We start from the raw sequence: 22,563 nt of genomic DNA on the forward strand, positions 1-22,563 counted from the left end.
TGCAGGAATATTGGGTTAAAAAAACTGCAAGTAGAAAGCTTGTTTGATGTGAAAATTTAGCGACAGAATTAATATTAAGGGGTGTTAAATCTTCTATACACTTACACTGTAATGAATTAAGCTGAATTCGACGTTATATAGAAAGAAAATTAAGGGTTTTTAATGTTTATGTTACATTATTTGACATGATTTCGTCGTTGAATCGATGCCAACACTAACGTGTAAAAATATATATATAACCTAAATGTTGTGTGTCTGTGAGTTTTACAATTAATACGAACTTAAAACTTAAATCCACGTAACTAAATCTAATATTGTAAAAGACGTATAGATAAATATAACACACGAAATATACGTTAAAGGTCAATTTAAATAAGTAATTATATTAAAACGAATGGAAGGTTATTTGCTGATTCTAAATATATACTTTGACACAGACAGCTATGCAATCTCGTGTTAAAGAATCACTTCCTTCCTGGTGTTCCTTTTTTTTTTTTATCAATTCATTAGCTTTTAAGATCGTAAATTTTAATAATTTATACTGAATTATTAGCGAATTCGTTTAATAATTAAGTAAAAATGACATGAAACTTTCATTACAATCGTCTCTCTTTTGTTATTAAAGGTGTAGTAGTGTAGTAAAGACGAATGATTTATTCATTTGCTGAGATAGAAACGGTTCTAGTATATAAAAAAAAAAGGTTTTGACTGTATTAAAACACCCATCTTGTGTTGTTGTAAATGAAAGTATATTATTTCTACACGATAAAGTGAAAATATTCATTCTTTTACTATATACATAAATATGAAAATACACATATGTAGACTAATTCAATTTCTTTCTTATTTCTCGACATTAATATATATTAAATTAACTATTTTCTTTTATCAAACACTACACGGTGTTGTTCATCTTTGAGGAACTTCGACGAAGGGCCGGGCACGACGACTTTCGTGTTTTAAACAGATGACACCTCAGTTGATAATAGGCTTTTTCCAATTGTATTAATTCCTAGAAAATCGAGTGAGCTTGACTGTTCTGCTTTTGTGTACATACAGTAGACCCCCCGTATAACACGGTAGATAAGCTCCGTGTTATATGAATCCGTGTTGTACGAGTCACTTAAATACATGAGCCAATCACAGCCCGTGTGATTGGCTCATGTATTTAAGTGACTCGTACAACACGGAACTTATCTACCGTGTTATAGGGAGGTCTACTGTATTTCAATGATTTATTTCGTAATTTTCTTACCTTTGTTTGGCTGGAAAGTGTTAACTGAAGTTTATTAATTTCGATCTGTTTGTGATTTAGAAGAAGATTAAGATTATCCGCTCGATTCTCTTCCCGATAAGCTTTATCTTCCGCATCTTTTAACCGTTTCCGTAGGCTGTTTTTCACTTTTGTTTCGGGATTCTGTAATAATTAAGTTATATTCATCGATTGTAGTTAAAGAAATACCATTAATTTTCTTACAGAATTTCCTATATCCGACGAAACTTCAGAAGATAATGGTTCCTCTAAATCTCCGTTTAAGTCTTGGCTCTCTTCTACGGGTGTAACTTTCGATTTAAGATAACAATTTTCGGTCCTTAACGTGTCTAGTTCTTTCTGCTGTTCTTCTAATTGTTGTATCAGTCGTTCGAGGGTGTTGTTTGGTTCCTTAACATACAGAATTTATATTTTTTAAATCTTTAAATATACCTTAATTTATATATATATATATATATATAACATTACTTTGGTATCTTCTTTGGTGTAATAATCCGGTTCATCAAGAGCAGACATGGATGAAGTCCTTTCTAAATCCTTCCATCCTGTGTGCAGCTGTAACTCCGACAGAGCCTGAAAATAAGAGAGGAAAGGCTTACAGAATTTATCATTTATTATTAAAGAAAATTGAATTCTTTTGTTAATCACCAGACTCGATGAATCTGATTGAAATTGGTTTTAGTAAAATGAATCGATGGCGGGGTCGAGGGATTAAAATGTAATTTCCGTGTTTATTGATTTTGGCAAAGATGGAAAGGTAATGATTTCAAAGCGTTAACTAATTGAAATTTATGATAATTATTATATAATGGCGAAAAAGCTTTAATTTTCAGGGTTCTGACCCCATTCTTTCTCCATACCCCCCACACCTTATAGGGCTACCATTCACCTTATATCATTGACTCAAGTTTGACTGGTTCAGTGGTGACTACTGTACTGTACGTTCTTATTATTATATTAACGTAAACGTCTAGAAAAATGATGTAAATAAGAATAAATTCGCAATTATTTTAACGTTTTAAATAGCAACGATCCGTGTAGTTTTAATTAAAATATTAATTTTATATTCGTTACAGACTAAAACACGTGTGAAGAGCGGAAACAAAGGAAACAAAACGTTATAAAAGATCGGAATTTTAATGTTTAAATTACTAATTTTAGCCTATTTTATAGAAAGTAACATTGTTACTCGTTATTTTCTGCATCTACACATTAACTTCGAGTCTATATATAATAAATATTTACATTAAAAGTACAGTACAAGAGGCCTCTACCCTACACAAGATAGAGATCGTAAACTGTAAATCCGGTCCTGTACACGCATGATATAATATTATGTACAGTATAATATATCATACGTGAACTCGAACGTGTCCGTTTACACGCCAAAAATGCTCGAAGGTCGTCTTATATAATATTAACTATTGTAAATTCGGTTTACACTAGACGTTATCTTTATCTATATCTATCTGTTTATATATATATATATATATAGACATTATAGATTGTATTATATAAATGCAGACTTATCTCGTTACCGATTTGCTCATGGTAGTAAATACGGTTTCGGACAGGACAACACTCGAAATACGTATGTATTTTTAATGTAAAGAAATTTCAGTGTACAATTACGTTACGTAATTTGCTATGATGAAATTTCTCACCTCTACCAATGAAAATATAAAAGAAATACTTAATTTAGAATATAAAATAAGAGTTAATAATATAAAAAAAACGTCCTTGACTTAATTTGAAGTTACTAATTCCCATAAAAAATGAAGTTACGTCACTACTGTTAAGCTATAAATTAGTCATTTTCTTCAGAATTTACAACTTAAAAAAGTAAATAATTTTATTACGTGTGTTACAAAACGTGTATTATATTATTAATTAAAAGCGATTAGCGTTAATTGTAATTTGTAACCGAGAATGTTTACGTAAAAGTAAACATCGAAGCAAATAATGTTACTTTCCACGTGTTCGATGTCACCTACCTTGCGCATGCTTTCTAATCGAACGTGTACGTCTCTCTGATAATAATCTGCCGTCCTGTAATAAGCATACTTGGGCCAGTGTTGGGTCATAGTAAGCGCGTGATAACTTGTACCTTCTTCTCAATTCCATAATCTATCCAGACATATTTAACACGGGACGTCTTCTTGTGTTCTATAACCCACCTCTTTCTACGTATTGTCGCCAGGCTTACTAACCTCTGTGACGATTTACCTGCTCCTGTGACGTCATACGAGGTTCTAGATGCTCGTTTACAGTCGGCGACGTTGTAAATTCAAAATATCTCACCGTTTATATACTATAATTACTGTACAGGCTAGTATTATACTAGTATAATGTAGTACGCTATTTTGTACTAATGGTGATAGTTTTAACGTTGGAATATTTAATTAAAATTTCCCATACATTACGAGAAATTTATTACCATCAAAATAACGTATAAATAATATAATCTAGTGGGAAAAAATGACGATTATTAAATGTAATTAAGTAATTAGTATCGGATTTAGTGTTATTTTACCTTTATCTTTCTTTCTAATTTTTCTATGTATTTGTCTTTCTCTTCGATAATAACATCTTTATGATTATTATCTCTGGATAATTCCTCTTGTATTTGTAATATTTCCATACGAAGTTTAATATTTTCTTCTTCTTTAACTTTTAATTCCTTTTCAAACTCTTCGCTTTTATTACAGTTCGAATTTTCCATTAGTTCTGAATAATTCTATTAAGAAAAAACAAGTGTTAAACGACGTTTATAACTAATTCCATTCTCTTCACGTACCATTTGTAACTTCTGCTTTTCCTTTTGCATTTCTATGAGTGCCACTTCTAAAGATCTTCTCCTTTCTTCCTCTTCTATTCTTCGTTTCTCCGATGTTGACAACTTCTCTTTGTAAACATTCAATTCCTGAATACAAAATTATGTTTTTTTCCTGTTAAAAATATCATATACCGCGTTAAATTTTATCCACAAAAGAATTATTTCCACCTCTTCTAACATTTCTATTGTATTTTCCGTTTTATTTTGGTAAACAAACAGAGCTTCTTGCGATGCTTCCAGTTGAATTTTGAGATTTTCCACCTCATCGATTCTCGATTTAAACACGTCGTTCTCTCTAACTATCGATTCGACCTGTAATAATTTATTGTATTTTACGTCTTTCGTGTATACGGTATATAATTATGCCAATTAAAAATTATATATTACCACCGCATCCTTCCACGTGTCGTTGTTTTCTTCCTGCATGTGTTCGCAGTCTCTGTAACACCGGAGCAAAATGTGGACCGTTAGCAAAGTTATTTGTTCGAATATAAAATATTTCAGCTGTAATTTTACGGAATTTTAACTTTATAAATATAATAATTCTGATAGATTTTAATTAAGTTTTTAATACGTCGTTGTGCTCCATTGAAACGGAACTGTTTAAATGATTCCGTTTCTATACCTAATTTAATGTGTCGTTTATGTTATAAAATGTATTGATTTTTAAACGGTAAAACAATATGTAAAAAAGAGAATTCTCACGTTGTAAATAGATTCTTTCTGTCATCTTCCAGTAGTTCTTGGAGAAGAAGCAGATGTTTAGATGCACTCTGTATAAAAAAAAACATAAAAGTAAGGGTGAAGTGTCGTGTATACGTGACCTTTCACCCCGAGGGTGAGAGGTATTTCAATGAGAATCACCGTTACGCTGTTACAGATCACTATCCTAATGTTTATTTAATAGCCGTACCAATTTACCTCTCTTCTGTGTTTAACTTGTTCAATGGCGGTCTGCAGTTCTCTCAGTTCTTGAGAAGCTGACTTGTAACAAAAATACAGAATAAATAACGAAAGGTTTCTATTAATTAATATTAAATTAACGGAAAACACTATAACATTACGGTTCCAAGATGGCGGCTCGTCTGATTCCAGCAAGGAAACAGTGCGGATGCACGTTCTAACTTAACCTAACCTATTCTAATAATTTTGTTTATACGTGCGTCCCCACTGTTTCCCTTCTTCTATTTGCTGAAATCGGAGACGAGCCGCCATCTTGGAACCGTAGGTAACATTAACCAAAATTACCATTATAAAAATATTTTTCGATATTTAAATCGATTCTTTTTTACCTTTTTTAGCGATTTATTTCTTGTTTTATCCCAGTTTTCTTCGTAACTATCGGATTTTCTTAACATTATTTCATCTTTATAGAATATTTCCCTGAATAAATCAATAAAATTTATGTTAAAAATTGAATATCGTTCTGTGTTAATAAAACACGGAAGTAATTTAAGTATTATTGATCAATAAACAAAGCGCATTTTATCTTATCGACGTATGTTAACTTTAATCCCTAACTCCGTAGTGTCTCATACAAAATGGCGGTTTTAATTAATAAATTTATATATAAAATTACGAATTTTTAATTGCAAGTTGCAATATCATTTCGTTCTTCGAGTTGGACATTTTATCAGCGGTATCTATAGATAATGCGCTGATAAAATGCAAATCTTACACGCTTCGATGCGGTTTTATGTAGCTTATATAGAAGAAAGAATTAAATATTTTGAATTAAACAATACGCAAGAATAACTTACGTATTCATCTGTGTCGATACTTGTTGATTATTTAGATCCCGTACTCTTTCAATTCCATTTCCATTTATCGACCGCTCCTTTTCTGACGTGTTGTAGTAGTGATTGCATTGTTTTTCTATTGTCGAATGAAGAGTATTATCGCCCCGATTATTTTCTGATGTAATGTTCTGCGTACTTATCGATGAAAAATTGGAATCGCTACTCCAGATTTTACACATATCGCACTTATCGCACTCTACTACGCGAATCCACTTTAAGTTATTTTCGCGTAGATGCGATTCTTCGGTATTTTTCTCTCCTAAATCCTCGTTTCTCGCATTTTCTTCATTGTTTACCGGTAATATCACGCGCAGGATGTCGTCTTCATCCGAATCCGCTGAAGTCCAGGCATTGCAACTACGTTTAACTGGTGAATGCATACTTATTTCTATGTTAGAATCGCTCACGTTACCTCTAAACGTCTTGAATTGTTGGCGTAAAGTGGCATATTCTGATGTTAGGGAGGATTTCAAGCGATCGAAATCGGAACAAGACAGCGATCGCCTTCTGCTCAGTTCGGGTCTTTCGATGGAATCGCTGGAAAAACTACAATTTCTAGAACCTTTCTGTGGTGTAGCGTATAGAGAACTGTCAGAATCGTCATCCTTATTCAATTCTTCAATAGCTTTCGTAATCGGTGTTTGAATTTCGTACGTAATTTCGTGTTCCTCGTCATCCGATGACGACGAATCTTTCGGAGATGAATCGCAATCGCCATGAAGCGTTAGCAAAGTTGCCGCCCTTGTTAATCTTCTATTCGCTAACCTCGATGATTTCTCATTATATTCTGTCATATAGTTACTTTTGGCATCTTCCACAGCCTTAGCAACTCGACTGTCCAACTGGGGCACATCTTCGATCCTGTGTCTTTCTATGAAATCGTGCAAGAATCTTTGAGGTATTTCGGGTTCTTTCTTTACTATCCCTAAATTCTTCAAGATTTCCTCGGCAGATTGTGGTATTTCATCTTCTACACTATCATTACTTAAAGAACTGCATGCACTGAAAGCAGAGCGCAGGGATTTAATACGATTTTCTTGACTAGTGTGCCTCTTCTCGTGATAATCCGCTATTTTATGGATTAAAGAATAAGGAGGACTCTCTTCAAATGTGGAAATACTCCTCATAAATCTCTTCCTTTTATCCATATCAATAACTATTATAAAATGTCACCTACTTCACTTTATATAACCAATTTCTTTCCTCGCTGTCTCATATTTACAAATGAAAGATCTATTATAAAAATACCAGAAACACATTAGTTTCCAGACTTAACTCCTTAAATGCATGTAACGTCATGGCTTTCTTCTGGAGTCTTCTGAGAAACCTAAAACTATAAGGTTTCTTATAAAACTAGAAGAAACCATTGAAGTTCAAAGCCTTAGTCAGTCAATAATTGTATTAATTCTGTTTTTGATAAACAAGTCAATTAGATTTCATTCAAATTAAAATCCTTAATATGGGTCAATGTTTTGGATTGTTTAAATACTTAACAGTATCATTTTAAATGTTTTTAAAAGTATTTTTCTAAATGAATAACGTTTACAAATGATAAAATTTTTATTATACATTGATTTAAGTTATACAGGAGAAATTAACTTCTTCTTCTTCTTTGCTTTCTTTTGCTCTTTTTCGTATATTTCCCTTTTCTCCTTCAACTTTCCGGCCTAAAAGAATATTTTTAATACATTTAAATTGAATAATTTGAACATTTTTCAATATTTAATTGAAAGATTTACCTCTCTCTTTCTTCTTTTCTCTCCAAATACAATCTTATTATATAGTCTTTTATGTTTTTTTGGTATCATCATGACTCTGAGTCGTTTCTCTTCCGCTTCTTCTCTCTGGCGAACTTTGGTTTTATCTTCCATTTTTATTTCTCCTCTCTGCACTTCCATCTTCGATTTCTTTTCGGATTTGTTTTTGCCTGTGTTTTCCAATTTTCTCTTCTTGAGCACGCCAACCTCCGTCTCTCGTTCCTCATCTACAAGTTTTAAATCTATGATTAGAATGATTGTTTTAAATTATAAAAAATTCTAAATTATCATCTCACCTTCACTTTCACTCTCATCATCATCATCTTCTTCTTCCACCTCCTCCTGTTCTTCCTCATCTTCAGATTCTGATTCACTTGCTTTAATATTTAATTTTTCATCTAATAAACATAAAGAACTTAACATATTAGAAATAAATTAAAAAACATTGTAATTAATCACTATATTTGTATCTATTTTATCAATAATTTTGAAGTGCTGATTCCCAATTAAATATTATTGTAACATTACTAAATTTCTGCTTCTATAATATATAAAACTTCATAAAACTATACATAATATCAAATAATTTTGTACAAAACAGTTTTATCATCATCTACAGACTATCATCAAACCCATTTAAAGGAGACAAGAGGCATAACTTGTCCTATTCATATGGGCCAAAGGACGATGTTAGGTTTAGGGTGATTTCCAGTCACCTGGGAAATGAGTCAAATAAGTAGCGAGGTTGAGGCCGAAGTTTTAAACGCGAAAACGCGTACGTCGGACGTTCGGCGCCACTTTCCCGTAAGCCTAGAAGTTTGGCAATGGCCTTTGGAATGTCGAGCACGTTTCCGCCGACTTTCCAAATGCCATTGCCAAACTTGTAGGCTTACGGGAAAGCGGCGCCGAACGTCCGACGTACACGTTTTTGTGTTTAAAACTTTGGCCCGTTAACTAGATCGAACTGCTAAAGATGTATCAATTACTAAATTAAATTATTTTGCGATGGATAGTTCGACTTTATAGTCATTTGTTTTATATTATAAATTGATTGAAAGAAATGTACTTTTTAAAAATATTTAAATAAATGATTTAAACTTTACAAACATTAAGAATTCTAAATGTTTTGGAGTCAGAAGATTTATTCTGTCTCTACAATTTTAATGAGATCATTAAACTAACAGTTTAAATTAGAAATTCTACCTTCTTAAACTTTAACTCTGGACGATCTAAATTAGCAATTATAGTAATTCACTCAATTAATAATTCCAATCAACAGTAGTAGTAAATTAAAAGATAAAACATTTTATTTCCTTGGGGTGAACTTAAGAGTTACATAATTCTGTTGTCTTTTCGTCATTCTTTAAAAATTTAAACAAACTTTATATAATTATAGACAAATTTAAATTAAATTTATCTAATTATCTTTGCAATGTTCCTTTAGAAAGTGATGTAATTTTAAGTTAAAGCGTCCCAAAAATAAGTCCTTTTGTTTTGTTTTTCAATTAATCTGTAACGTTAATTAAGATCTTGTATTGTGTTTACTTATTATAATTTGCTTATAGTAGAAATTTAGTAATTGCAACACTTTTATTTAAAATGAACGTTACAGAATTAGAATGGTTTTTAGCAATCGAATATCTATTTTAAAGCAGTTTAAATGGTCTGATTTCGTGCACTTGTTAAAGCTCCCGAAATGTAAATCTGATTCCGACTGCTTTTCTCAGAGAAAAGCTTTATAAAAAACTCTAGAACTTTCAGACGGTTTGGTAAGAGAAATAAAGATTAAGCTCTGAATCATTACTACATTCCATAACAGGACAAACATAAATAAAATGAAGAAATGTCCTTGCTTATGTTCATTATAGTACGGTCTGCTGTACGATGCCAATAGTGTGTATTTCCGTGCACACAAAATGAATCGAGCGTCGGAATTTTAGCTCTAGGCCATATTGAGATTTTTATAATTCGACGTAGTCTTGGTCCCGTCCGCATCGAATTATTGTGACTTCACTGTACACGTTTTGCTAGAAACAACTGTCGTTATTTGTATAATTTTAAAATATTATTATTTAAAATAGGTTTCCATTTTACTCGGGTCCCATTTTGGAAGGGTTTTACTACATAAAAAAATAGGATAGTGTAAGATTTTCTATAAATATACCTGTTGGAAGATTCTTGTGCATGTTTAAAATTTCTTGTTTTTCTGGAGGAATATACTCCCCTTCCTTTTCTTCGACAAAAGGCGAGAGATGAGGCGGAAGAGTAACTCCTGGAAAGTATCTCGATTCTGGTAGTAACGTACGTGCATTAACACAGTCGTATATCCACTGAGGTTGAACGTAATACCTGAAAAAGTAGGAAAAAATTGTTTATAAGTATGTAATGGTCTTATTACAATGCTAATAATTAACTCTATGATAAAACTAAGCAGTAAATTATATAAATTGCTTCTGTGAGTTCATAAGTATAAATATTAATTAATTATTTACAGATATTTTCATTGGCTGTACCCAAAAATAATAGCAAATTTTACCTGTTCATGTACTGATCGGTAATTTCTGGTCTGTCGACTATTTGATGTGTTATTGTTTGATCTGTTTCGTCGTAGGTTGCACCTATAAATGTATTTTTATCCCAAGAAACCATTCCGCCGAATGATCTAAATGAAAATAAATTACAATTTCATCAATATTTAATATCTAAAGTTATGTAATTTTAGCTTTGAAGATAAATGTAATTACCTGATGACAAATACCAATGATTCTCTTGGAACTTCTCTACTGATAAATACTTTTAAGCCATTAAACATATTTTGTAACTTCTTTATTTCTTCTTGTTTTTCGTGTGCTTTTTTCATTTTATCCTCGTCTTCAATCTTAAATTATTAAAATTAATTATTAAATACATTACAAATTATCAATTTTCTGCCCAACTAAATTACTTAAACTTAAGATTTCTCTCATAATCTGAGGAAATGCATATATAAAAAATTAAACAGGGTAATCAGAATGGAAAAGTTACCATAAAATTATCCAAGGGAGTTTCTTCTTCCACTTCCTTAACCATGGATTTTAAAGATCCACTCAGAGCAGCAATGTACTAGAATATTAAAATAATTATTAAGCGAACCTGATACAATTATAAGTTAAAGCCTTAATAAATAAATAATTAATTAATATTTTATAATCGTACGTGTTTAGTTAAAATATTAACATTTATAACTGGACTTACCTCCGCCTCTGGATCGTCGTCTCCTATTAAATCTTGAGACGAATGAAATGTTTCCAACTAAAAATTAGATAACACAGTATATAAAAAACACATTAAAGTATATTTCGCTGTTTTATATTTTGAATTTTAAATATAAAACAAGTTAAGTACTGAATACTTAAAAATACCTTAGGTGGATAAACTAGATTGAGAGAATGATAAAGCTTGTAATTAACAAAACCCAACATTGTCGTATAGAATTCTGCAAAAGTCACCATAATCTTGAAATCTATAGCTACCGGATGCTATTAAATATAAAATTAATTTTAATTAATATACGGTATTATCGTCATTCAAATAAAACGTGGACTCGAGGAGATGATAACACAGGTAACATTCCATCGCCGACTGCAATAGTGTTATTACAGTCATAAAAAAGCGATAATACACAGTAGACAGTTAGTTATAAAATAGCTAGAGAATGCAAGAAGCTATTCTTTTATGGTTGTCATTAGTACTTTTACTGTATTAACCAAAATTCCAACAAACCAATGTAGAAAATAACATTGTTCCATGTTTCATTTGAATGACCTATACAGAAAGTCTATTTACTGTATTCAAATAGTCATTATTACTTCAGATATTTTACATTTACTTTTATATATAATTAATTTTATTAAGACACATTAAAGTTTATTTGTTATAATCAAACTTACTTTAAATCCAAGAGGATGAGGTATGACCCAGGTAATTAACTGATCCATTATTTCTGCCTGATAATAATAGCCTTTGATCGAAACAAAGACTTTCCGAAGAGACCGAGATTCTCTCACGTAATGAAGAAATTCCACTTAAAAATATTTGACAAAAAATGCAAGATATATTTTATGCAACAAACAAAACTCTTATCGTGATTTAATCACAACATTATTGAACTTTCTAGAATGAATTAAATTTTATGAAATTTAAATTCTTACCTGTCAGACGTTTACACAACTGAAGCAATTCTAGCTTTAAGTTACGTAACTTTGGAAAAGTTGCAAACAAAAAACACATGGAAAGCGCATCGTCCACATCTCTTAGTGCATCGACAAAAGTAGGATATCTGAAAACACGTAAACATACGATAATATTAGCTTATTATTCGTGTGTGTCAAACTAGCGTTAACCACAAACATATCAACATCGATATTTAATGAAGACATTCAATGATTGCTATTTTAATTCACTACAAACAGTTTTCGACTAATAATATATAAAAAAATCACTTGACGACATTCCCACATTCAATATTCGACGATATTTATACTTTTATTACGAGAAATGTTCCCGCGAACCTCGGAACAAAGTACCATCCGTCTCTAGACATTTTGGAGAGGCAGAATTTTAGTTAAATTTCTCGTCCATCATTCTAAACTACATTATCCTATACTTTGCAGTACTTCAATGTGTTACAATGCTTTCCAACCCAAGATTTATTTTTAATAGCATCATTATTTCCTGAACTTTATTTGAAGACAGGGTTTAATCAAGGAACTACAATATATACATTTTATTCTGCATGTTAAATTAAGTGTGCACAATGCAAAAATTAATACAAAATTATATTAAATTCTTTCTTGTTCTATTTATTATTTGTTTTTGCTTAAATTTCGGTCACGCTTCAGTCCACTATTGTAAAAGAAAAGCAATCGCGATAAATTTTTAACATTATATATTAGTTTTATCACGCATCCACATACCTTTCTTTGACAATGTGATCTAACTTATAAATGGGCTCATTTTCTTTTATTCTCTTAACTGCATCTTTATCATCCTTACTATAAGCTTTCTTCAGTTTTCGCATAAAAACCTATAAATAAAATTACATCAGTTATTCTTTAGAACCAAAACTTCATTGTCTTAACCAAACTCTAGATCCAACTTGACTTTTTTCTCAAATTATGCACATATATTTTACAAAATATATAAAAATGACACAGTTTATTGTATTCCTGCTGTCACGGCTTCACTTTTTAAATTATTATAATACAACTAAAAATGGGAGAAAAACAGTAAAGTTTACACAAGCATAAATATATAAGATTCCTTTGTTCTACATCAAAACATAATCCAATATTAATATACTAAGGAATGCAGAAGCAAAGATACAAGAATATAAAACAGACAAACTCTTAAAAACAGATATAAAATAAGGTATAATCATCTCCATAAATGGAGTGTTTCTGGTGTAAAAAGATAAGTTGTCTTATGATAACAAGCAGGATACCCAAGGATCTAACTTCAGAAAATATTCCCAAAGAGCCAAAACTCAAATAATTTTCTTTATTTACAAATCTTAATTGGACTTTTTCTGTACATTTACCTACCCGTACGACGACTGCTCGGACTTACGACCGACTCTCCGGCACGAGGAATCCCTTTTCTTAATGTTAGTCTGGTTTGCGCACTCGGCCAATATTCACTACACAAAGCATTTGCAATCTCCAACACTACATATTTCATTTAAAATTTATACCCTATTGCGAATCCATATCATATGCAAACTAGTAATACACACGACAATGCTTAATAATAAAACAAAGGTACCGAACAAGAGCAAGTATTAAATTCTTTATTCTTTACTTCACGGTTGTTTACGAAGCATGGTATTTGAGTCTGATGCACCTATTTTCCGTTTTATTCGATGGTCGACTGCTTGCGACATTTTAAAATCTTATACTATTTACTTTTAAATTCGTATGGAGCAGTAGTGAGAGATGGCAGAGAGTGAGAAATGAAAAACACCACTCCACAGATCCCCGCATATAGATACATTCCTCGAGAGTAGTGCACTAAGTAAACTCTCCATATAGAAACTAGTACGGTTATGTACCTATGGTATCTTTTAATTAAATAACTGAACTGAATAATATAGAAACTAGTAGTGACCATCTTTGTTAAGCCAAAAAAATAGCGAACGGCACAAAAAACGTCCATAGTTAACGAATCACATTAACGAAAAATTTACATTTAATTCTAATTTACGTCATTATTAAATAGGAAGTCAGTCAAAATAGTACCTTAAACTCTCTGAATTTGTCGATCACTGGTTCGTGAGCAAGAAACTGGATATCCTTTAAAAGGTAATAAGTTTTGTTTGCGGAACTGCCATGATTTACTTTTTTCTTGTGTCTCGGTTCAACTGGATAAATTCCTTTCAGTATACACAATCTCCTGAAAATTTTTAAAAAATCAAAGGGAAAAAAAATTAGAATATTTTCCATAAAAATAAATGAATTCACAATATTTAATTTTTTAATATATAATTCAAATTACCTGAAATCTTTTAATGAAAGTTGAAGTTTCTTTAATGCTTGCTTTCTACTGAGATATGCTGTGGCTGCTCCAGCTTCTCCCTAAAATTCGATGAGAAATTTATCTTAAACTTTAGGAAAACATTTCAGAATATTGCATTTATATTACATTAATACAAATCTTTATTAAACAAATAATTTGGAGAGAATTGTATAATTAGTATAATAGATTAACGAATGAAATAATTTTTTTTAAGTATTGTGTGCGCTAGAAACAAAAGAAATTCGATCCGAATGTAATAAGTGATTAGAAACATTTATCCAGCATGACAATATAAATTGAATTATTCGAGATATAACCAAAACAGCTTTTGTTTGTTTCTCATTTATGAAAGTTCAATGCGTACACCCCACACGTCAACGTCGAAACATGCGATTCTTCTACACGGAAATAAACATCCGACAATCGTTTCTACAGACCTACGTACGTAATCTTTCAGATCGAGGGTGCTTTGCTAGTAAAGCCGCTTTATTGGGCAACACACCTCAAGTTTTCGGGCAAAGGCAGCATGTAAACTTTGTCCTTTACATACCCCAGAGGAAAAAAAGCATAGGAATATGTCACATAACAGTCATTTTGGGGGGGCTATAACTCGCGAAGGGTAGCTTTTAGAGGTATGGTTCCTTTGACTTTTTTGTTCCCGTGTATGCTCTACACTCTGTTAAGATCCAAACGTATCATTCAGAGTTTGAATTGAGCCCATTCAAGATACCAAACACAAGGAAACACGTGCTTTCTCCTTCAATTTATTGAACTGAATTGACGTAATGGTAAAATGTACAATATTTATTAAGCTCGATTACAAATTCGAATTTAAATATATTCAAGCGCTGTTTAAATTATACAATTATATCCGTTTTTAAATATCAAATAATTAGATTTTTACACAAATACGCGACAAATAACACAACGAGTAAATTATATACCTTTTTCTTTACTTTCTTTGCCATGATGTTACAAAACACGTGGCCTAAGTCGTAAATTTCCACTTACATATACGGCGCCATCTTGGTCGCGCTAAAACCCGTTAGTAAAACGACGAAACGTATTTCAAAAAAGTTAATCGATTCGAGCCATCTTTATAAACATTACACAAAACTCGTAAAATTTTATTTATATTAATTATATTATAATTATAAATTATCAAAACGTATGTACTTAAATCCGTTCCGTTCGTATCGGATTGGCTGCTTTGCAAGAAACTGGCGGCAAGTTTGGAAGGAAATTGACGAATTTGATATTAACACGTGTCGAAAACACGTTTTCACTTAATTAAATAATCAAATAAAGTAAGTAATTTCGAATGTGAAATAGATTATTCGTATTAATAACTTTATCTTATTACAAATTTGGATAATTGCACCATATTTATTGCCATTTTTACCCATAACCGTGCTTATCGACACTACTTTGGACACCTTTAAAGCTTCAAAATGAATACAAATTAATGCTTAAATGTCTCTCATCTTCATGAGCTATTTGACCAGAGAATTCTTTATTCACAAGTGTTTTCAATCTACTATCATAGGTCATCATAAACAAGTTTAAACACGAATAGAATATTCTGTTTAAATTTTTACATTATAAGTCTTCTAAATACTGAATTAAACAACTAAATAAATTATGAAAAATAAGGTTTTTTACAGTGGAAGAAGGCCACTGTAACACAGTTTTTGGCAACGACGGCACGAATGGAAGGATCGGTTATAAAGTGGGATAAAGCGAACATTATTAAACTACTACATTCTCCAATAATTGCTACAGAAATGGAAAAAGTAGTGGGTTAAATTTCAGATGCGTATACTGTCGTGGCGGCTCGTCTCCGATCCCAGCAATCAGAAGACAGGGAACAGTGGGGACGCACGTTCCCTGTCTTATTGCTGGGATTGGAGACGAGCCGCCATGACAGTATATGCATCTGAAATTTAACCAAGTAGGGATATATAAAGCAAGATTAAACAGTGAATAAATGCTGAGAATGCAAACGCATTACCTTCCGCTTGGAGATACGCAATAGGGTGTAAAGATTAGGACGTAAAAACCCACAATTTGTGTGTTCCCCTGTAATAAACTTATTTATTTTTATATTTTAGCCCTTTTTTTTGGGCTGCAATTTGGAAAAATTGTTGGCCTATAAATTCTCACCATTGCCCGTACGACCGTCTTTCCTTAATCTCGAGAACTGAGTTAAATAGACGAAGGATATGGAAACTTTAGGGGCAGGAGACCCCCCAATTAACTATATATGAACTTTTGATGCAAACTGGAAGTCGTTTCAAAACTTTTCCCCCGAAAGGAGTTAAGATACCTCACTAGTAGATTTATCCCAAACAGATACAATTACCAAAAGTAAATAAGTTTATTACAGGAGAACACATAAATCAGGGGCTTTCATGTCCTAATCTTCTCTATTTCGTATTTCCAAGTGGAAGGTAATGCATTTGCATTCCCAGCATTTATTCACTGTTTAATCTTGCTTTTATATATCTCTATTTCTTCCATTTCTGTAGCAAGTTTTGGAGAATGTACTGTTTTAATAATGTTTGCTTTATTCTACTTTAAAACTGATCTTTCCACTTGTGCCATTGCCACTAAAATTGTATTACAGTGGCCTTTTATTTCCAAATTTATTCCTTTTATTTATTGAACACAAATACAATGTGGAAATCCCGAATTAAGTAACTTTATTTAGTTGTTTAATTCAGTATTCGGAAGACTTGAAATGTAAAAATTTAAATAGAATGTAGGATTTGTGGAACATCCATTTAAACTTGTTTAAAAACCTGACGATGGCCTATGGTAATTGGTTGAAAACATTTGTAAATAAAGAATTCTCTCTCTGCTGAGTACACACAGTATGAGTTTCACATCTTTAAAATTGGTAATTGGATAGCAGTTTTAATTATCGGCAAGATTTTATGTCTCGGCCATCTTTGGAGCAGTCCGAGAGGCTCTTGTACAAAAAATACAAACTATCCAATAGATAGACTCCCTGCTAGATATAAAATTGTTGATTCCGACGACCGGAAGATCTCCAGAATTATCAAGCCTTCGTATGAATAAAGCAATAAAATAACCATGAATGAGCTGTAATCCTCAAAAATTTGCATCATACAGGGCACAAATGCAGCTGTGAATGAGAAAGTTGGAACCTTATCACAGTTGTAGCCCAAAGGAATAAAAATGTCAGAGGAACCAATGGTCTACATGTGATCCATTGTCAGATATAGTCTACCCCCAAAATTGGCCAATCTGAAATTTTGAAGGCCCTCAAAAATGGAGTAAAATTCAAAAGTGAAAAAATCCAGAATTATTTCTCAAAAGAATGCTCGGAATCGACTGTTTTCCATTTTACTAGAGATGGCTAAAACTCGTAAAACATGAGAAATGCCATTGCACCGACTACTTCCGGGACACAATTGGAGTCGTGCTGTGCACTTCGTTAAGCCTGTTGTATGTTCATCAAGCAGCCCAGTCTGATATTTTAATTTGCCAAGGGTCACAATTAGAGATGTGGTTCCCTCGACTTTTTTAGCCATTTGGGGGAAGGTCCGAGCCTCCCATTTAAAACTGCGTTTTTTATCTTTTTAAGTGTTAATAGGTTAATTGAAAAATGAGTCAAACAATGCAAAAGAATCTCAAGTTTTAAGAATAATTTAAGTTCGGAAACGTTAGAATTACATCTATATCTAATTGTTATTTATGTATATAAAATTAATTATATTTATTTCTATTCATTATTTCCAGATGTCCAGTGACATTCCTTCTGTTAATCTATGGGTCAGACCGGAATCGTTTAACCTCGGGACGATTCCTTTACCTTCACCCGATTTGTTTAATTTTAAGGTACGTTATGACGAAAATCTGTAATCGTTAATTTTTCAATTTTTTAAAATTACGAAAGCATTAAGTGTGTTGTATTATATAATAAGTCCTTGACTTACACAGTTAATTCATCACGAGGGCTTCCACACAAATTGAAAAATCATTTAGCCCACCGGTGGCCAAGTGGATAAAACCACCAAATTGGTTGCAGGTCTGCACCTAAAAATAGACTGGCCGCACAGAGTTTTCTGGATTTACTTCACGAGTCTAACGGCTAAATAGGTCCGGTTCCTCGTCGAAAGTCCTTCCGGGAAGCACTTCCTCTCCCTCGGCAGATTACCCGCATATTGCATTACCACGTTCCGTCGAACCGAAAATTGCGTAACCAGTTTCGTTAGTTGTAAGCCAAAACGTTGCAGTTGTCTATCTATAAATTCGTGTACTGTAGGTTGAGGACTTACCGTACTTTATTTTTAATAATAATTTAAGCTCTTACTACTGGTAAAATCATTTGATTTCTATTGCCAAATTGTCTGCTCCCTTTATGGTCATTTTCTAAGTCTTCTTCATATTTTCATAAAAATATAAATGAGAATTTGTAAGGTTTCTAACAATTCGGAATGTTAAGTAGTAGAATATTTTTGATGTACAGAAATGAGAAAAATTACGATATTTCCTCAGTTAAATCCTAGTCTTTGAATAGATCCTAAGGAATAAAAATTAAATCTTGAGTTGAAAAGCATGAAAAACTTGTTGAAGGTACTGCATTGTATAGGGTAATGTAGTTTAGAGTGACAGGTAAGGAGTTTAACTAAAATTCTACATTATCAAATTGTCTAGCGTCGGACAGCACTTACTATTTCGAGGATCGCGGGAGCATTTTCGGTGATAAAATTATAAATATTTTTGAATATTGAGCTTAGGAAAGTTACCTTTGAGTTCGTAAGTCGAGAGCTTATCGACCGAAGGGTAAATTGAAAAACTCGGGTTCAAACTTGCCATCTCTTTTGTAGATGAGAATGAAGATCTTGATTCCTACAACATTGAAGCAGACACAAATGACAATGTAATAACCAAATTGGAAGATACTGAATTAGATTAACTACGAAAACAGTAATTATTTCAAATGTTGTAGCCATAGTCAATAAATGGTTTTGATAGTTCAGAAAATGTACGAGTAATTAAGGTATTTCTTTCTGTATTTACACGCTCATTTCCTGTTGTAAGGTAATAAATCCCAGGGATATGTACATTTTAAAAATAAACCCACTGGCGTTTAATTGAGGAAGTATGGTAATTAACAGTTGCATTCAAATTCGGTTAATGTTACCTTAGGTAGCCAAGATGGCGGCTCGTCTCTAATTCCAGCAAGGAAACGGTGGGACGCACGTTCTAACCTAACCTAACCTATTCTAATAATTTGGTTGCTAATAATTATGGTAATTTATTAGAACAGGTTAGGTTAGGTTAGGTTAGAACGTGCGTCCCACTGTCTCCTTGCTGGAATTAGAGACGAGCCGCCATCTTGGCTACCTAAGGTAACGTTAACTTAAATTCTATATTAATTTCTCTTCATATTTTTAATTACATATGTAATTATTTCCAGTACTTAAAGAGAATCATTTCGTATACAAAGACGAAATCCGGTTTCAAGAACAATATTTTGAGGTAACGGCATTTAAAATACAAAATTTCGAAAATAATTTGTAAAAGATATTTGTTACCTTTTAAATAAATAGGCAAATGCTTAATATTTTTGCATACAAATTTTAGCTATTCCGTATGGGAACATATTGCGTGTAATAAGTTTCGTCTTCATAAAGAAGTGGCTTGGCTGTAAGTAAGAGTTTTATATTCTCAATGAAGTATCTTATTCGTAATACAATAATTTTCAATTTAATTTGTTGTATTGCGTTTGTATTCTTTCTTTATAATTTTCATATTGATTAATCAATTAAAGAAAAAATTATAGATTACATTTATATAATTTTTCAACTTACAGATTAAATCCATGCAAATTTATTGGTATTTTTTTAATAATAGCGAGGTCAAGACCGAAGTTTTAAACGCAAAAATGTGTACGTCGGAGTTTGGCGCCGCTTTCCGGTAAGCCTAGAAATTTGACAATAGCCTTTGGAAAGTCAGTGGAATCATGCTCGACATTCCAAAGGCCATTGCCAAACTTCTAGGCTTACGGGAAAGCGCCGCCGAATGTCCGACGTATACGTTTTTGCGTTTAAAACTTCAGCCTCAACCTCGCTAACGATGTGAAATATATAATTAAATTTTAAATAAAATCTACAGGTAAACATCCAGCCTGATTCGTTGCACTTGTAATTGCATATACACTAGAAGTGTTTGCTCCTTCTGTTTAGTTTGTCAATGATATTTTTTCGATCTTTCAACGTTTGTAACTAGTAAATCTATGCATAGTTTTGGCATTTATGCATAGCTTTTGATGCACTATAGTTTAAACAAGCACTCACCGCACCGGGATATAGTTAATCACATACTCCGAACCGATTACGGTGTGCAGATAAAGAAAACAAACAAAAACAAACTTTCTTCGATTCATTGCGGAATCGTTATAAAACCTGACGAAGAACTCGGAAGGAGTTCAAAAATGTTTGTTTTCTTTATCTGGACACCGTAATCGGTTTGGAGTACGTGATGCACTATAGTTCAGTATATTTAAAGTGCAATGTAACACAAGTAACCTTGAAACCCACCTTGCAAGACTGCAAGATGGGTTTCAGGACACTAATCTTATGGCTCATTCTGCACTGTCTCCTTGACTAATGGTTGCAGCACTTTTTACCTCTTCTGCTGATTTGAATCGATGACTGTTCATTAGAGCTTTCATTTTGGTGAAGACACAAAAGTCTGAAAAAATAAGGTCTAGTGACTAAAGAAGCTATAGAAGTATAGGCATCTGGTATATACATAAGTATATTTTCTACATAATTTTCACTTGTTGATTAAGATGTGAATTTCCTTTCTGTTTTAATTGAAAATCTTATGCCACTTTCATTACTAACTTTTCAATTACAGATCTTTTCTAATTAGTTTACCAAAGACATTGACGGTCTTATCATAATAAAATCCATTATCAGAATTTTTTTCTTTTTTATTGGTAAGCTCTATAATGGCTTTTTATTTCTAGACTTAAAACACCATCGTCGGACATAAGACCAGCATCAATACATCAATTTATTTGTAATTGTATTCAGGGATCGCTTTGGAAAATGTCAAAATATTGCCAGAATTTTGCCGGTTTAAAGTTTTTTTGCCACTTCAAATTGTTTATCACCATCAGTTTTACTTTTAATGCAGGTGCTGGTAGCCTTATCAGTTTGCTGTCTGGAAAATAAAAATAATATGCTGAACTGTCGGTCACAAGTAGAGGGCCAAACTTGGCAAGCACGTAGCCTTAACCGTAAGCCGTAGTCGTAGCCGTAAGCACAAACAACTCCTTGTCCAAATAATAGGACCCACTTTTCAAACATTTCCAAAACAGTGGTCTCTGAAAATTTATTGCTTAGCTTATAAGATTTTGAAAGTTTCATATCCGATATTGGCGTTAGAGTGCTTCTTATAGCAAGCCCATTATGGGTTCGACCAGGCCGACAATGGGTCGCCGGGTGGTGAGGGACGGGGCCAACGTATCTGGTCGGACTGTCCCTGAAAAATTTTTGGGGATTTTTCGACTCATCTGGATTAGATTCCGGGTTCCCCAGATCGGTAGGCTGCCACTTTGACTGCTCGGCCATCTGGGCACTGGAGCTAGTTGATGTAGGTTCACCCTGTTTGAAGCTTAATAACTCTAATACTTTTTGTCGAAAATTCATGAAATTTTGTAGGAAGGTTTGTGTATTAGGGAGATTGATGCTATTAAATTTAGGTGATTAAAGATCGAGGGGGTGGGGAGATAATGGGGGTCGTATGCATCTCCAGTAGAGTCAAATTAATGACTCGTTATTAGCATTTACAATTTTTTTATAAAACCCATCCCTACCCTCAAAATTAAGCCTTTTTGCCATTTTATAATAGTTAAAAATATAAAATTTTTTAAAATAAAATATCATAACAGATGGAACCATCTGCAGTTTTAAATGTTGCTGAGAAAGTTGAGCAACATTTGATCACAATGTTTAACAGTATTTCACAGGTCATTAAATAATGAGGCCATTATAGAACTCACCAATACATTTTAAACTAGACAACAAGTGTATTACAGTGCTTTTTTTTTTATTTTTATATAATGTTTAAGTTTCCCAACATGGAGCTAAGTTTAATGCTAATAAATAATTTGAGATATAATACAAAATGGGGAATCCTGTTTCTCCGAACTGCAAGTAGATAACAGTACATGACATGATTGCGACGTTACAAGAATAAACATAGACCTAAACATTAATTTTAAAATAGAATACTGAAGAATATTTCAGGTGGAGCATTAGTGAAACCGCTTCTATGTGGCTTACAGAATTGTGTTAGTTCTCA

General features: G+C 32.4%; 4 protein-coding genes across 6 annotated transcripts in view; 1 reads left to right on the forward strand and 3 right to left on the reverse strand.

Annotated features, from left to right (window-relative positions):
- Nucleotides 1-22,563, forward strand: part of LOC136978464 (TBCC domain-containing protein 1-like) — a 94,984-nt gene that overhangs the window by 71,364 nt on the left and 1,057 nt on the right. Inside the window, exons 1-4 of one of the 2 annotated variants that reach the window (XR_010881228.1) lie at nucleotides 15,426-15,528; nucleotides 17,991-18,081; nucleotides 19,667-19,728; nucleotides 19,834-19,896. Coding sequence is in view for 1 of the 2 variants with exons in the window: in XM_067274176.1 (XP_067130277.1) it covers nucleotides 17,983-18,081; nucleotides 19,667-19,728; nucleotides 19,834-19,896 (224 nt within the window). In the remaining variant the exon portion in view is untranslated. Of the gene's footprint in view, nucleotides 1-15,425; nucleotides 15,529-17,982; nucleotides 18,082-19,666; nucleotides 19,729-19,833; nucleotides 19,897-22,563 lie in introns of those variants that run through there. The other variant, XM_067274176.1, reaches the window with a different exon arrangement.
- LOC136978426 (myosin-4-like) lies at nucleotides 767-3,500 on the reverse strand. The gene is made up of 5 exons (XM_067274124.1): nucleotides 3,268-3,500; nucleotides 1,742-1,846; nucleotides 1,478-1,663; nucleotides 1,256-1,417; nucleotides 767-1,012 (listed from the first exon to the last, which is right to left on the reverse strand). The coding sequence occupies exons 1-5, from the start codon at nucleotides 3,355-3,357 to the stop codon at nucleotides 896-898; spliced, it is 660 nt and encodes a 219-aa protein (XP_067130225.1). The 5' UTR covers nucleotides 3,358-3,500; the 3' UTR covers nucleotides 767-895.
- On the reverse strand, nucleotides 3,798-7,061 carry LOC136978430 (uncharacterized). The gene is made up of 8 exons (XM_067274129.1): nucleotides 5,870-7,061; nucleotides 5,402-5,492; nucleotides 5,031-5,093; nucleotides 4,815-4,882; nucleotides 4,497-4,548; nucleotides 4,278-4,421; nucleotides 4,071-4,196; nucleotides 3,798-4,010 (listed from the first exon to the last, which is right to left on the reverse strand). The coding sequence occupies exons 1-8, from the start codon at nucleotides 7,054-7,056 to the stop codon at nucleotides 3,798-3,800; spliced, it is 1,944 nt and encodes a 647-aa protein (XP_067130230.1). The 5' UTR covers nucleotides 7,057-7,061.
- Nucleotides 7,450-15,262, reverse strand: LOC136978463 (pescadillo). 2 transcript variants are annotated; one of them, XM_067274175.1, is made up of 15 exons: nucleotides 15,162-15,262; nucleotides 14,197-14,276; nucleotides 13,941-14,094; nucleotides 12,621-12,730; nucleotides 11,856-11,983; nucleotides 11,595-11,728; nucleotides 11,067-11,183; nucleotides 10,900-10,956; nucleotides 10,690-10,767; nucleotides 10,410-10,543; nucleotides 10,202-10,327; nucleotides 9,830-10,014; nucleotides 7,962-8,063; nucleotides 7,648-7,892; nucleotides 7,450-7,575 (listed from the first exon to the last, which is right to left on the reverse strand). In XM_067274175.1, the coding sequence occupies exons 1-15, from the start codon at nucleotides 15,183-15,185 to the stop codon at nucleotides 7,489-7,491; spliced, it is 1,761 nt and encodes a 586-aa protein (XP_067130276.1). In that variant the 5' UTR covers nucleotides 15,186-15,262; the 3' UTR covers nucleotides 7,450-7,488. The 2 variants fall into 2 exon arrangements, with proteins under 2 accessions (XP_067130276.1, XP_067130275.1); XM_067274174.1 differs by having other exon boundaries at nucleotides 7,648-7,907.

This window comes from Centruroides vittatus, unplaced genomic scaffold, assembly GCF_030686945.1.
Source record: "Centruroides vittatus isolate TY-2023 unplaced genomic scaffold, ASM3068694v2 contig_538, whole genome shotgun sequence".
NCBI lineage: Eukaryota > Metazoa > Arthropoda > Arachnida > Scorpiones > Buthidae > Centruroides > Centruroides vittatus.